The sequence below is a fragment of the Mustela putorius genome, unplaced genomic scaffold, assembly GCF_011764305.1.
Source record: "Mustela putorius furo isolate JIRA1106 unplaced genomic scaffold, ASM1176430v1.1 tig00000738_pilon_pilon_pilon, whole genome shotgun sequence".
In the NCBI taxonomy this organism is placed as follows: Eukaryota; Metazoa; Chordata; class Mammalia; order Carnivora; family Mustelidae; genus Mustela; species Mustela putorius.
The window spans coordinates 3,012,272-3,027,297 of NW_025421463.1; the positions used below are offsets into that span (position 1 = coordinate 3,012,272).

Genomic DNA, 15,026 nt, shown 5'->3' on the forward strand with positions numbered 1-15,026 from the left:
CACGTGATGTGGGGTCACAGCTAACGTTCATTACCACGTGCTCGGTGTTTACTGATGGCTCTGTGGTGCCGACGAGTGAGATGACTGGGCTGTTTAAATAGGAAAATTCCTTCAGATGTTGGGTGCTTTGGATATTTATTCATGTTTTTATTAGAATTTTCAGACTTTTTAAAGTGGTCTGGAATCCTTTTACAAAATGACCACTGTCAGCTTTTTAAAAATAAAATGGCATTGATATGCATTATAAATGAGAAATGCATTTGCCTCACCTCAAATTAGTTTAACCTATTTGGTCTGGATTTTTTTGTTTGTTTTCATTTTATGTGCTGAGAACACATTAGGATCCATACTTTCAGCGAATCCCGAGTACATACAACAGTATTATTTACTGCAGCCCGGTCCTGTGCTTCACATCCCCAGAACGTATTCTCTTGTAAATGCAAGTTTGAACTCTTTGAATATCTGCCCATTTCCCCTACCTCCAACCCATGGGAAACACTGTTCTACTCTGTTTCTGTGAGTTTGACATTTATTTATTTGACAGACAGAGATCACAAGTAGGCAGAGGGGGGGGGGGGAAGCAGGCTCCCCTCTGAGCAGAGAGCCTGATGTGAGGCTCGATCCCAGGACCCTGAGATCATGACCCAAGCTAAAGGCAGAGGCTTTAACCCACTGAGCCACCCAGGCGCCCCGAGTTTGACTTTTTTAAAAAATATTTTATTTATTTGAGAGAAAGAGAGAGAGCACAAGCAGGCAGGGGTGGAAGAGGAAGGGCAGAGAGAGAAGCAGATTCCCCACTGAGCAGGAAGCCCTAGGTGGGACTCAGTCCCAGGACCCCAAAGTCATGACCCGAGCCAAAGGCAGACACTAAACCAATGGAGCCACCCAGGTGCCCCGACTTTTTTTTAAATTTTAGGTTCCACATAGAAATGAAATTGTACAGTATTTTTCTTTCTCTTATAATATTTATTTCACTTAGCACAATGTCCTCCAGGTTCATCCATGTTGTCCCAAATGGCAGGATTCCCTTTTTTTAATGGCCAAGTAGTGTTCCATTGAGTACGTATTTTCGTATTTTCGTGCCCGTTCATCCGTCAACAGACACTTAGACTGTTTCCGGGTCTCGGCCACCGTGAACGACGCTGCAGTGAACTTGGGAGGGCAGAGATCTCGAGGTCCGGACGTTGTTTGCTTCGCTCAACGCCCAGAGGCGGGATTGCCGGGTTAAGTGGTCCTGTTTCCGTGTTCAGAGGGACCGCGGCGCGGGCGTCTCTGCGGCTGTGCTAATTCACATTCATTCCCACCAGCAGCGCACAGGGCTTCCTTTTCTCCACTTCCCATCCGTCCGCGGCTCTTCTGGTAATTGCCAGCCGAGCACGCGTGAGCGGGCGTCTCACTTGTGGTTCTGATTTGCATTTCCCTGATGATGAGTGACGTGGAGCATCTTTTCAGATACTCGTTGGCCGTACACTAACTGCTTGGAACTGCTTTTGCTGTGTTTCATACTTTCTGGTGCCTTGTGTTTCCATTGTCATTTGTTTCAAGAGATTTTCATTGCCCTTTTGATTTCTTCTTTGCCCCACTGGTTGTCCAGGAGTGTGTTGTTAACTTGTGAATTTTCCAGGTTTCCTCTGGTTGTTGATTTCTACTGCCAACCATTATGGTTGCAAGACACTTAATAGGACTTCAGTCTTGACTTGGGAAGATCTAGCATATGATGTAAATGTGTTTTGTGACCTGATAAATGATTTTTCCTGGAGAATGTTCTGTGTGTGTGCTTGAAAATCTGCGTTCTGCTGCTATTAGATGGAACGTCTGGGACATGTCCGTTTGTCCATTTGGTCTATGGTATTGTTCAAGTCCAATTTTTCTTGATCTTCTGTCTGAGTGATGTGTCCACTACTGAAAGTGGGGATCTGACGTCTTCTGCCGTGATCGCAGGGCTCTTTGTCCCCTCAGATCTGTTAGTATTTGTGTCATCAATTTAGGGGAGCCCCTCTGTGCTTACAGTTATTACATCCTCCTGACGAATTGACCTCTTTCTTATTACATAATGACCTTTGTCTCCTGTTACAGTTTTTGTATTTTATTTTTATTTTATTTTATTATTTATTTTGAGGCAGGGAGGAGCAGAGGGAGAGGGAGACAGTCTCCATCAGACACCCAGCTGGGTGTGGAGCCTGACATGGGGCTTGACCCCACGACCCCAAGATCATGACCTGAGCCGAAATCATGAGTCAGACACTCAACCCCCTGTGCCACCCAGGTGCCCCTCCGTTCACGTTCGTATGTTGTTAGTTACCATTCATCAGTGCAGCTCGCACCGCTCCTTTCGGCATTTCTGTGATGCCAGTCTGGTGGCCGGCAGGGCGCCCTGTCTTGTTGGTGTTCCCGCACTTGGGGTATGTCGTCCCACTGTCCCCTGGCCTGCTGGCTTTCTGCCGAAAAGTCTCCTGGGGGCCCTACAGGGATTCCATTGTACGTGAAGAGTTTTTTTTCTCGCAGCTTTCAAAAATTTTCTTTTCCTCATGCTCTGCTTTTTATTCCCGTGACTTACGCATTTTGAAACTGGAGACCTGCATCTCCCTTTCACCCGCTTCGCTCACCCCCTCTTATGCCTTCTGTCGGGTTATCGTCATTTGTTCTCTGTGGTTTTAATTCTTTTTTTCTGTTTTTTGTGGGGTTTTTGGTTTGTTTTGGTTTTAGTTCTGAATCTGCCTTTTGTTTGTTTATTCTTTTTGCTTTTAGATTCCATTGGAGTCATGTGGGATTTATCGTTCTCTCTTTTTGTCTTTGATTTTTGACAGTTTTATTAAAATGTATCTTAGTGAAGATCTCTTTGGGTTGAATCCCTTTGGGGACTTTGAGCGTTATGTACCTGAATTCCCACGTCTTCAGATTTGAGACGTGTGTGCTCATTATTTCTTTAGATAAGCTTTTGCTCTTTTCTCCTCTCTTCTCTTGATGGAGTTGATTCTCCCATATTGTATTATCGCTTTCCCATAATACGTACATTTTTTTCATATGGTGTCCCATAATTCACATCGGTTTTCTTCCCCTTTTCATTCTTTTTTCTTTTTTCTCCTACCGGGGTAATTTTAAATGACCTGTCTTCGAGTTCACAAATTCTTTCTTCTGCTGGGTTAAGTCTGCCACTGACGTCCACTGTTGGATTTCTCAGCTCCAGAGTTTCTGTCTGATTCAGTTTTATGATTCTGTCTCCATGTTGAACTGCTAGTTTTGCTGGTGTACTGTTTTCCTGATTTTGTCGAGTTGGATGTGTTCTTGTAGGTTGCTGAACTTTCTTTTTTTTTTTTTTTTTTAAAGATTTTATTTATTTACTTGTCAGAGATAGAGGGAGAGAGAGCGAGTGAGCACAGGCAGACAGAGAGGCAGGCAGAGGCAGAGGGAGAAGCAGGCTCCCTGCTGAGCAAGGAGCCCGATGTGGGACTCGATCCCAGGGTGCTGGGATCATGACCTGAGCCGAAGGCAGCTGCCCAACCAATGAGCCACCCAGGTGTCCCGTTGCTGAACTTTCTTAAAATAATTACTTTGAGGGGTGCCTGGGTGGCTCAGTGGATTAAGCCACTGCCTTCGGCTCAGGTCTTGATCTCAATGAGCGGGGAGCCTGCTTCCCCTTCTCTCTCTGCTTGACTCTCTGCCTACTTGTGATCTCTCTCTCTGTCAAATAAATAAATAAAATCTTTTAAAAAAAAATTACTTTGAAATCTGTCGGGCAATTCCTTGGGGTCAGTTATTGGAGAATTATTGCGTCCCTTCTGTGGCATCTCATTTCCTCGATTTTTCATGCTCCTTGGGGTCTTGCATTGCTGTCTTTGCATTTGAAGAAGCGTCACCCCCTTCTGTCTCTACTGACTGGCTTGGGGTGACAGATGCCTTCAGCAGCAGACATGCTAGGGATTCTGAAGCTTTCACAGACCTTTCCTTTTTTTTTTTTTTAATTAAATTAGCATATAATATATTATTGGTTTCAGGGATACAGGTTCATGATTCATCAGTCCTACACACTTCACAGCACCCACCGTAGCACATACCCTCTATTGTCCATCACGCAGCCTCTGATGAGTACTGCTGTGCTTCTGGCATCTCCCAGCCCCTAAGCCATGCAGATCACCTCAGTGTTCCGGGTAGGGTGGGAAAGAAGCGGCCTCCTGTGCAGTGCCCCCCACAGCTGGGAAATCAGGCACCCACTTACCACCCTCCCACCTCTCACTGTGGGAGATACTGTGGGCCAAGTGGATCTCCAGTGGTGCTAAGCTGTTTCAGTGGGGGGCGGGGGTCAGGTGGTGACCCAGGCAAAGCGAAACTGTTCCTCTTACCCTCTTCAGTGGGTCTGATCTTGGATTATTTGCTCCATCAGTGTGCTGGGACCTGTCTGCTGCTCTCCTGCACACCCATGAAGGCATTCTTGCCTGTGGACGATGGCCAAAATTGGTGTTCTATAGGGGGGATGATGGTAAAAAATTTCTATTCCCTTGTCTTGCTGACATCACTCCTGTTTTGGCCATTGTTCATTGTAGATCTACTGCTCGCCGTAAGCCAGACTATGAGCCAGTTGGAAATACAGATGAGGCTCAGAAGAAGTTCGGGAATGTCAAAGCCATATCATCAGATATGTACTTCGGAAGACAAGCCCAAGCTGATGTAAGTGTCCGGAGAGTTTGCATGTGGGCCCCGCAGAGCAGGAAGCGAGCAGAGACATGAGGGTCGGGGCAAGAGGTGATAGGCGCAGAACGAGGTGGACTCGGGCTGCGAGAGGCCGCTGCCCCTGGGAGCTGGCATTAGGACTGGAACCCAGGTCTTTCTGACCACTCCCCCAGGCAGCCCCAGCTGGATGCACAGCTGGCAGGTAGGGACCAGGTCTCATGTTTCTCTAATTCCTTTCTCAGTATTTTGAACAGACATCCATTTCCTATCTTTGGAATAAATTTCCAGCAATTTTCAATGCAGATGTAATTTACTTAATTTTTAAATTATTATTAATGAAGTTAAAGAAAGTAGACATGTTTTTGGAGGGTAGATATACTTACCTTCAGGTTGTTGCATCTTAAGGAGTCTTGCCAAGCAGAGGGATCTTACGGCAACAAGGGGGCCCTGAGGCTTTGTTCTAACGTAGGCGCACCTGCTCCGAGCTCTGGGCGGGGCACGTCACTGACTGACGTGTCCTCCTGGCTCTCCGCTTTCCCCTCGTACTCAGCAGTGCTCATATGTCGGCTCTGAGCTGATGGTTTTTGCATAATTGCTCACGGTCTTTGGAACCTAACGTTTCCTATTCCTTGTCTTCTCCAGTATGAGACCAGGGCTCGGCTGGAGAGGCTTTCGGCGAGTTCCTCCATAAGCTCAGCCGATCTGTTCGACGAGCAGCAGAAGCAGCCGGCAGGTACGGGGTGTGGGACAGTTTGTGGGGGGCGGGGGGGGGGGAGCGGCTCACAAGCTTGGTGGCTGCTGTGTCCACGACATCAATGCAGTTTCTATGCACAGAACTTCATACTTTTCTTTCACTCTTTCTTTTTTTTTGAGGATTTTATTCATTTGTTTGACTGAGAGGAGAGAGACAGCCAGAGAGGGACACAAGCAGGGGGCAGTGGTAGAGGGAGAAGCAGGTTTCCCACCAAGCAGGGAGCCCAATGCAGGGCTCGATTCCAGGACCCTGGGGTCGTGACCTGAGCCGAAGGCAGATGCTTAATGACTGAGCCACCCAGGTGCCCCAAACTTTGTACTTTTCCAAGATTATCAGCAACTGTTATATGATGCTTTTCCTCCTCTGTGAGTTAGAGCAGAAATTACTGTTATTCCAGGCTTTGTGTATCAGGAAACTGGGTCACAACATTTCACCAGCATCCCCTAGGTTGCCTGGCAAATCTTCCTAAAACAGTGTCTCCTAGTCCATTGGGAACGTGGTGTCTGATGTGTGGTATCGCGGCCTGGCAGGGGGACAGCTCTGGGCTCCTAGCGTCACTGGTCACTCCCTGCCTAAGACCTTGAGCCTTTCATAGCACTTATAGCCTCCAATTCTCCTCTGTGAAGTGGCTGGGTAGTATGTTCCTCACAAGGTGACACTGAGGCTTCAGTCACGTGGGGGTCTGGCGCGGGGCCCGAGGGAGGCATAAGCAGATAGAAAGGGGACTGCACGAGGCTCCGTCTTCCAGGGAAGGCAGAATGTGGCCTTGGGAACAGACAGCTGGAGAGGAACTTGCTGTCTCCCCAACCCTCTTAGGGTCCAGACCCCCTTGAGGAGAGTCTGGGAGCCGCAGAGAGGGCCCCTCAGAGCCCGGGCCCACCATGGACACCCAGAGCCCTGCCACTCTCCACTTGTGCCTCTGGGTTCTTGAGCCGTGTTGGATCCCGCCCTCAGCCTCAGCCAGGCCGCAGGGCTAGGGGACGGCTATGTTCCCTCCTGTGTCACAGCTAAGGGTCAAGGAGCAGTGTCCTCTGGGGTCATTTCAGGAACTCGCTCAGCAGGGGAGCCTAAGGGGAGGGGGTCTCCCAGCTCCAGGACCACCTGCTCTCCCTCGCGCCCGGCCCTGGAGGGGCTGCCCGTGGGCACAGCTGACCGGCGTGGGCAGCCACCAACAACGGCTGTTTTCTGAGTCCAGTGAGAAACGGCCTCAAGAGAGAAGGTCATAGGGCAGACCCGAGTGCCTGGGACCTTCAGAGATGGGGTGCGGGGATGTCAGAGGATCCCGCGGCCCTCGGAGCACAGTGAGCGCGCCGGGCTGCCGGCTGCTGTGGGAAGGAGCGCCCCAGCCTGGAGAGTCCACCGACCCCAGGGACGGGTGGGGGTGCTCGATGCTGCACCTCGGCCTCACACAGTGGGGTGGGGGCTCTCCGCAGGCCCCTTTCTGAGCTGTTTTCTACACTGAGTCCGGGTGGGGGCAGGGGTGGCTCCCGGACGTGTGTTCTCACCTCAAGGCTCTCAGCGTCCTGGCCTCTTGTCCAGGCAACTTCCTTCTCGGCCTGCCCCAGCAGAGGGGTGCTGGCCCTGCACCCCCCGGGAGAGGATGCTCTCCGCAGCCCCACGCACGGCCCCCCACCGTGGGCCTGTTCTGGGTCACCTCACAGCCCTAGTAGGAGTCAGATTAGCCCGGAGAACCCGACCTGTTGAAAATCGCCCCCCACCCAGCTGTGTGTGTTTTTGTAATTCAAGTTGTTGGAAGTTTTGTCCTGAAACATTGTTTGTTAGGAGAAAAAAAAAAAAAGCAAAAAAAATATTTGGAGATCAGATGAAAACAGCCTTTCCAATTGTTGAAGGAAAATCGTGGTCGGCCTGTGTTTACTTTCCTGTCCCCTTTCAGAGAACAAAGGCCCTTTAATTGTTTGGGCCTTGTGTGGGTCCCAGACTCCATCCCTGGGAACTCACGGTCAAGGTGAAGGTGCCCCCTGGCATGCCCACAGAGGGTGCCTCCTCCCCTCCCCGGCCCCCCGCCCTCTCCCCTCCGACCAAGCGCACGGCTCCGACCATGGCCACCCTCACTGTGGCTCTTCCATCAGGCCCGTCTGAAAAGTTGCCTTCAGGAACTGGCCCAAATGCAAGGGCATTGAACGGCTCTTATTAAATATTTACTTCTTATTTGGAGTGGGTTTCAGCAAACAGCAAAAGCTGGTTTAAGAGACTGTTCTGAGACTGTTCTGTGTTGCTTACGTTGGAAGCTTTCCCGTCTATGACATATCAGTGTCATCGAGTAGATCCTGATAAACCTTTATAATTTCTTTGTGGTGGGGGGGACAGGTCCGGATCTGAAAGGCCTCCTGGTGAGTAAAATGCTTCCTGGGGATGTGGTTAACCCAAGAGTCCTGATGTTGACTGAGGGTGTTTCCCTTTCAGGGTCTTGAAAGGGCCAGATGAGAAACAGCCGCGCGCACCCACAGCCCGTCTGGCCCAGTGTCGGTCCCCGTGGTCACACCCCAGAGCAGGGTCAGCTGGGGGACGTGGGACTGCCATCAACCGTGCGGACTTGCATGGCGGCCCCTAAGTGCGTGGAAGGACCGCGGAGGCCCCTTTGGGAGCAGCCCTGGAGCAGAAGTGGCTCCGGGCAGAAGCCTCTCCCCTCGAGGTGGTTCTTCCACGCTGGCTCGGTGCGCCCTTCAGGTTGCGTGTTTGCTCCTGTCCCCCCGGGGCGCCTCAGCTACCCACCCTTTCCTCTTCACTCAGGCCCTCTTCAGGGCCTGCAGATCTTTGAGCATTGGTGGTTCGGTCTGGTCCGTGGGTGACCGTGTGTGCCCTGCGTCATAGACGTGTGGTGGCCTTGCCAGCCCAGATGCGGTGGCAGACTGGGGTGTTGGTGACGTCTATGGGGCTGCTGGGCTGGTCGCAAACGGTGCCCCCGCGGCCCTCTGTTCCTTCCGAAACTCGGCAGTCCTGTCACCGCGGACCTCCTTTCTCTCCATTCGTCTCTGTTTCAGGGAAATGGGTACGTGATGTTTCACGGCAGCCTTACTGTTTGAGGAGCCGGGAACTGCCCTGCGCTCCTCCCGCTCCTGCCCTACAGAGCTGCCCTCCCGCTTGTCCCCGCCTCCCGCTGGGTTTTCAGAGTTCACCCTGGTCACAGGGGGGTCCAGTCCTGCCCCTGGCTGGCGTGCAGCTCCGCCACCGAGCGCCAGCTGGTGCCTGGCTCCCGTCCGCCCTTCCCGGAGTGGCGCGCACCGCGCTGTGCGCTCCCCGGAGCCAGGCCTTCCGAGGACCCTCTCCCCCTCTGCAGCCGGAGCCCACCTGGGATAGGACCTGTCCGACCTCGTCTCTGCATGCCGGGCGCAGAGAAAGGCCCTGGGGTCTACGGAGCCCATGAGTGCTCTGGGGCCGTGGGGCACAGCCCCAGGCCCCCGCCATGGTGTTAGCGCCCCTTCCAGCACAGCTCGGAACAGACTTTGCGACAGCTGTGAGGTCGCGGGGCCTGCGCGGGGCAGCAGTGACGGGCTGCCCTCCCCGCCCGAGCTATGAGAGCCAGTGCACGCCTGCGCCTGCTCTGCTGTGAGGCTTCTGGAAGCTTGTGTCGAGGGTCACCCCCAGGCCTGCATCTCGAGCAGCTGTGCCAGGCAGACCCCTGCCGACCCACGGTGGGCACGGGCAAGTGTTCGCTGGTGTCCCCGGCCTTGCGGACCCGACGTCGGGGCCTCCACACTGATGGCCTCTGCCCGGGCCTGGACCCTCCAGGGCCTCTTTCCCTCTTGCCATCTTCCCCATGGCTTGAGCCAGAATCCTGGGAGTCAATCATCCATCATTTCTCTCTTTGCCAGCAACTGCCCACCCCCCCCAACAGCCAGTTGATCCAGAAGCCTCCTGGGGACACTCAGACGCATCCCTCCCTGCCACGGACTTGGGCTCCGCAGCAGAAATGCCAAGACAGGCTCTGACTGTGGCCACGCTCTCTTCCTGTTGTCAGTGGATTGTCCGCCTCAACGAGTAGCAGTGATAGGGCACGTGACCTAGACCCCGGGTCGGGGAGCCTCTTCCTGAGGAAGCAGCTCGGGCTGTCATTTCCTGGAGCCCCGTGTGCGGCCGAGCTCTTAGCCGGTCAGCCCTCAGTGGGGACACGGCACCCAGATGCTGCGGAGGAAGGAGGCTTCACACCCACAGCGGACCTCCAGTCGAGCCTAGGGCCGCGGGCGGAGGGTGGGAAGGCGCCTCCTTGCCGGGGACCTGGCAGCTGCTCTGGGAGTTAGCAGGCTGCTTACGTTCCCCGGGGCTTAGCTCGTTAGTGAGGTTGAAGGAAGGAAGGAAGGTGCATGTTAATAGAGGCTGAATCAGATCCGAGTTTGTTTCTCTCTCTCGTGTGATTCTGGGGGACAGTTCGGGACGTGCATGATGTTCCCAGACGCCACGGAGCCAGGCGCTTTTCCTCCTTACTGCTCACGACCTCCACGTTGTACTTCACCTCGCGCCAATGATGGCTGCTCGAGCCCCAGGCATCACACCTGCATCCCAGGCAGCAGGAAGGAGGAAGAGGGCGAGGAAACACCAGGCCCCAGCCCTGTAAGGCCCTTCAGTTCTGGTCACACCAGTGACCAGAACTCTGTCTCCTGGACACACCTTGTTGTGGGGTTAGAACTGGGGAAGGGGGGTAGTGACGCTGGGAAGCTGGTGTCATGTCAGGGCCCCTTGCGGGCTGCACGTGGTCGGGGAGGGGTCATAGCCCGGAGCGTCTGCCTTAGCTGCGCTCGCCTCCTCACACATTTCTCCAGTTGGAAACTGTAGGTGGACACGCTCCTGCTGTCCCCACTGCCAACCCCTGCTCCAGACCCACCCAGCCCCCTGGGCCTCGCTGGGTGGTGGCGCGGCTGGAACCCTGGCCCTGTGTACTCAGGATCTCATGCTGGCTCCTTATTGGCTCTGAAGACCCAGCTTTAGTGGCTGAGCTGGGATTTGAACCTGAGATCCAGTGGCTGGGCTGGGCCTCCACTCTGTTACAGCAAAGGCCCCTCCCGTGCTGTGGGTTAACACAGCGTCCCTTCCTGGCAGCGTCCATGCAGAAGGATACACTCGTCCCTTTCGTGTGTTCTTGGGAAGGGGACTGGCTTCTGTTGCTGAAAGGGCAGGTGGGTGCGCGTGGCAGTGCGGGGCCGCTGGGCGTGGCTCCCCAGAGGTCCTGCAGGGTTGGGGCCCCCGAGCCCCTCCCGCTCCTCGTCACACCTCCGTGACAAAGGTCCGCCACGAGAGCCTGCTTGTCAGCTTGGGTTCGCACCCCTTGTCGTGATAACACTGACGCTCTCCACCTGCGTCGGTGGAAACGCGCCTCTGCTTGTGTCGGGCACCCAACGTGGATGCCGAGAAACCCAGCCGCGGCAGCCTCGGGAAGGAAGGCAGGGCGTCTGGCTCTACCCAGCGAGCGGGGCTCCAGCTCAGAGTCTCAGAACAGCCTCAGGGAGACACTTAGGCTCTGGCTTCCCTCCCCGGGGACCCTCCCTTCCTCCTGCCCTGTGGCATGCTTCCTCTCCCACCCCCACACTTGGCAAGACAGGGATCTGGTGGCTGCAGCAGAGCCTTGGCCCCCACGCCGGAGCCTGACCCTTGACCCCGGAGCAAGTGGACAGTTCCTCTCCCTTGGAGATACACAAGGCCCAGGAAGGCTCTGATTGGCCAGGCCTGGGTCCCATGCCCACCCCTCTGACCGGAGGAAGGAGGGGGGCTTGCACAGAAACAGGGGGAAGGGGTGCTGAGCACGTGCGAAGTAGAGATGTCTGCCCGTCTGCCCTTTACCGAGTACTTACCTGTCGGATCTGGTGTTGAACACCTTCGGGGGGGTGGGGGGGACCAGGAACCCAGAGACGCTGAGGAAGCTCTCCACAGACACACAGCTTCAAAGTGCAGGGCCAGCTTTGAACCCCTGTTGGCCGCAAGGCCCAGCACTGCATCTCCTCTCATGTGGCGTCTTGTAGCTGGTTCGTGGTGAGGCTGGCACCAAGTCCTGACCCCAGCACAGGCTTCCTCGCCCATAACCACAGGCGTTGCTCGTGGGCAGTGGGAGGGGAGGGGACCCCACGTTCCTGAGGTCATCGAGGGCCCCGGGCAGTGGCCGTGCTGTCTGTCGCAGCTGTGGAGTGACAGTGGGATCTGCTCTGTGTGCAGGGAACTACAGCCTCGCAAACGTGCTACCCACGGCGCCCGACATGGCCCAGTTCAAGCAGGGAGTGAGGTCCGTTGCTGGGAAGCTCTCGGTCTTTGCTAACGGAGTCATGACTTCCATTCAGGTTGGTGACGGGAGTGGAGCGGGGTGGTGGCTCAAAGCTTCGAAAGGGAGATTTGGACCACTCTTCAACTGCCGGCAGATTCGATCACATAGTCTTGACTGATAGGTGTGCGACAGAGTGACGCAGGCAGTCGTGAACACCAGAAATTGTCGTTTTATTCTTGTTTACATTTTCTAGTTGGTGACCCTCGGGGAACGGTTACAGGGGTTGTCGTGATCCTGACTGACTTCTTTCCTATACTGAGACAGAGAAATAGTAAGAGGGAAATAAAAATGACCTATGATCCCTCATGAGGAAAACTTCTGTTAATGCTTTAGTATATTTCATGTTAGTTTCAGATTCCCATCCATATCCTTTTAAAATTCCAATAGGATTATATTGTATATATGATTTGACACTTTCTATGATGTTTTGTTACAAGCATTTCCTAGGTTTTTGTTTTTAAGATTTTATTTATTTGACACAGAGAGAATGCACGTGTGTGCCCAAGCAGGGGGGAGGGGCAGAGGGAGAAGCAGATGCCCCGCTGAGCAGAGAGCCCGATGTGGGACTCAATTCCAGCAGCCTGAGATCATGATCCGAGCCAAAGGCAGACGCTTAACCCACTGAGCCCCCCAGGAGTCCCCCGCCCCGGATGCTATTAGTAACATAAAAACCTGACCAGGGGCAGCAGCACCTAATGGATGTGGCCCTGGTGCTTCTGGAGGGGCTTCCCAGGGTGGAGGGTGGGGATGGCCCCACAGGGAACGTCCCCTCAGCCCCGAGCCGCCTGCTCTTCTCACTGCCCTTATAACTGTGGGTCAGAATCCCCAGGATCTTTCATGTCCCTGAGGTCCGCTGAGCCCACGCCAGTCCTTCCAAGCAGGTGACATCTATAGCTTGTGGAAGGTCATCCCCATGGTCTAGGTCACCCCCCATAGCGTCATTTCCTGGCTGCAAAAGCAGACGTGCAAGGCCGAGTGGCTTCCATGGGAGACGGCTTGGCTGAGCCAGCATTTCAGGGTTCAGGCTCCAGTGGGGGCTCCTGCCTCCCTCCCCTGACACCTGCCTCCCAGGGGCTCACCCCCCAGATTCTCCCCCCACACTCCCACAGCGCGGAGCCGCAGATGCGAGTCAGAGGCTGGGGGAAGGGTGCTCTTGTGGCTCAGGAAGCCACGGCCACAAAGCTTCCAGTTACTGTGGCGGGTGGGGGAACGGGAGCCAGCCATGCCGAGTAGTGTGCTCCCGGCCGGGACGCCCAGTGCGAATCCGCCCTCCTCTCGGTTCTCTCCCGGCAGGATCGCTATGGCTCCTAATACCCCCTCGGCTGATACCTGTTCCCCAGGGAAACTCCTCCCTCTGTGACCCAGTGACCACATCGCAGACTGCAGCTGGGACCAGCAGATTGTTTTGCTACTTTGTCACATGGTATATATGCATTACTGATCTTTAGCATTTCTTTGGAGAAATTCTCATTTTTGATGTAGTAGAAGCTTTATCGTAATTTCTATTGTGCATTTCCTCCTGCACACGCCCCGCAGTTGGGCAGAGGCGTGCAGATCCTTGCTTGATTTTTGTGGAATCTAGTTCCAGCAGCTGGAGGGCCTGGAGACCAGGGCTTCTCCCCACTCCGAGGACAGAGCCTTCCTTGTAGGGGTCAGGGGGTGTCGAGGGTCTCGGTGCTGAGTGACCTATGGGCTGAGGGCCCCACGAGCCGCTGATGCTCCAGGGACCTGGAGAAACAAAATTCACAGCATGCATTTCCTTCAGAAGGAAGCAAAGAATAAAAACAAAAGACCAAAAATGTCTAATTTGACAGATTGCTTCATTTATATTTACGCATATTAAGGGGATTTCAAAATAATGTTGAAAGTCGTCTGTCCCTTTGTAAATGTTTATTTTGTATGATTTATAAATTAAAAAATAATTTTCAGTGAGTACTTTTAACAAACCTAAGCTTCTGCATTGCCAAGGGAATCAGTCTTTCCACATGGTGTTGTTTGAACCGATGGGACCTTGGAGGTGAGAATTCCCTGAGTGTTTACAAACAGAGAGCTCTGAATTCAAAACGAAGAAGAGAGACCCACGGAAAAGATTTCAGTATATGGGAGAAGAGTAGTTGTAACTGGGTAGTTTTGTTAATATTTTTATCTTAATCTTGGTTTTCAAAAAATTACAGAATGTGTATAAATGAATAAAGACAAATAATTTGGCTGTGTTTTAGACAGCATTAGAATATATTGTTCAGCACAGTAAAATATATTTGAAATTTGATGAACCAGAAATGTGGTTTCCACTGAATATTTTGTGAATTTTTCTTAAAAGATCAAATTTGTAGACTCAACATAATAAACCCTTGCAGCAGATTGTGTCGCCTGTTTTTTTCTTTTTTACAAAAACTTTTGTAACGAATCCGGTAACTCAGGGTTCCTGGAATAACATGAGTGCACATTTGAATCGTGACGTAACTACGGACGCACCTGTTCCTAGTGGATGTTGGTTGTCATGTTGTCGCCCAGGCGGTGGCAGGCGGTTGTCCTTGTTGAAAGTGAGGACGCGCACTGTGGCCTCCTCCACGCCCAAGGAGCTGCTGTGACAAGGTGACACAGTCCTGGGGCACTCAACAGAGCGTCTGGAGTTTCTCACCCCGCTGGAGGTCCCACCGGAAGTCCCAAGATCAAGGTGGCATCGGGGGTGGTTTCTGGAGAGGTCTCTCCCCCTGGCTCCCAGAAGGCTGCCGCCGCTTTGTCCTCCAGCAGCCTCTCCTCTCCCAGGGGCACCAGCCCTCTACAATCTGGGCCTCACCTCTCTTAACCTTAAGGACCTCCTTAAAGACCCACCTCCAAATACACTCACTCTGGGAATTACGGCTTGGACATACAAATTTTGGGGGGAAACAGTACAGTCCACAACAGTGTCTCTTAAAAAATCCCCACCCTGGGTTAGCCCTACTCCAAGCTGGGGCCTGGCTCATTCCATCTCCGGGGGAGGGGGGTGCCGCCCACGTGGCCTGGCGGTTTCCCCATCCCTGAACTTGCTTCCAAGGAAAGGCCTCGAGGGGCCGCATCCCCAGCCTGACCTGGGCATCCTTTCTGGGCTTTCCTATACCTGGTTTGATGGCCCAACTGTCACAGGTGTTCAGAGGAGACCTCTCAGTGCCTTTGGCTGTGGGGCTCACCCTTCCCCCCAGTGTCTGTGGGTTCATGTTCACACGCACATGACTTGTGTTTGTGGTCCTGACCTGTTTATCCGGGGCCGTGGTGTGTATTCGGTTTCAGTATCCGTGTGAATGCTTCGTATATAGTAAGGATATTAGTTAATAATTGTTCTAACAAAACGTG

At 53.4% G+C, this 15,026-nt stretch overlaps 1 protein-coding gene across 2 annotated transcripts in view; it reads left to right on the top strand.

Moving 5' to 3' along the window:
* ARFGAP3 (ADP ribosylation factor GTPase activating protein 3) overlaps nt 1–14,051 on the top strand; it is a 46,396-nt gene extending 32,345 nt beyond the window's left edge. The window contains exons 13-16 of one of the 2 annotated variants that reach the window (XR_006607788.1): nt 4,542–4,665; nt 5,311–5,401; nt 9,809–9,991; nt 11,585–11,689. Coding sequence is in view for 1 of the 2 variants with exons in the window: in XM_004771188.3 (XP_004771245.1) it covers nt 4,542–4,665; nt 5,311–5,401; nt 11,585–11,706; nt 12,984–13,001 (355 nt within the window). In the remaining variant the exon portion in view is untranslated. Of the gene's footprint in view, nt 1–4,541; nt 4,666–5,310; nt 5,402–9,808; nt 9,992–11,584; nt 11,707–12,983 lie in introns of those variants that run through there. The other variant, XM_004771188.3, reaches the window with a different exon arrangement.
* Nucleotides 14,052–15,026: the final 975 nt, after the last annotated feature.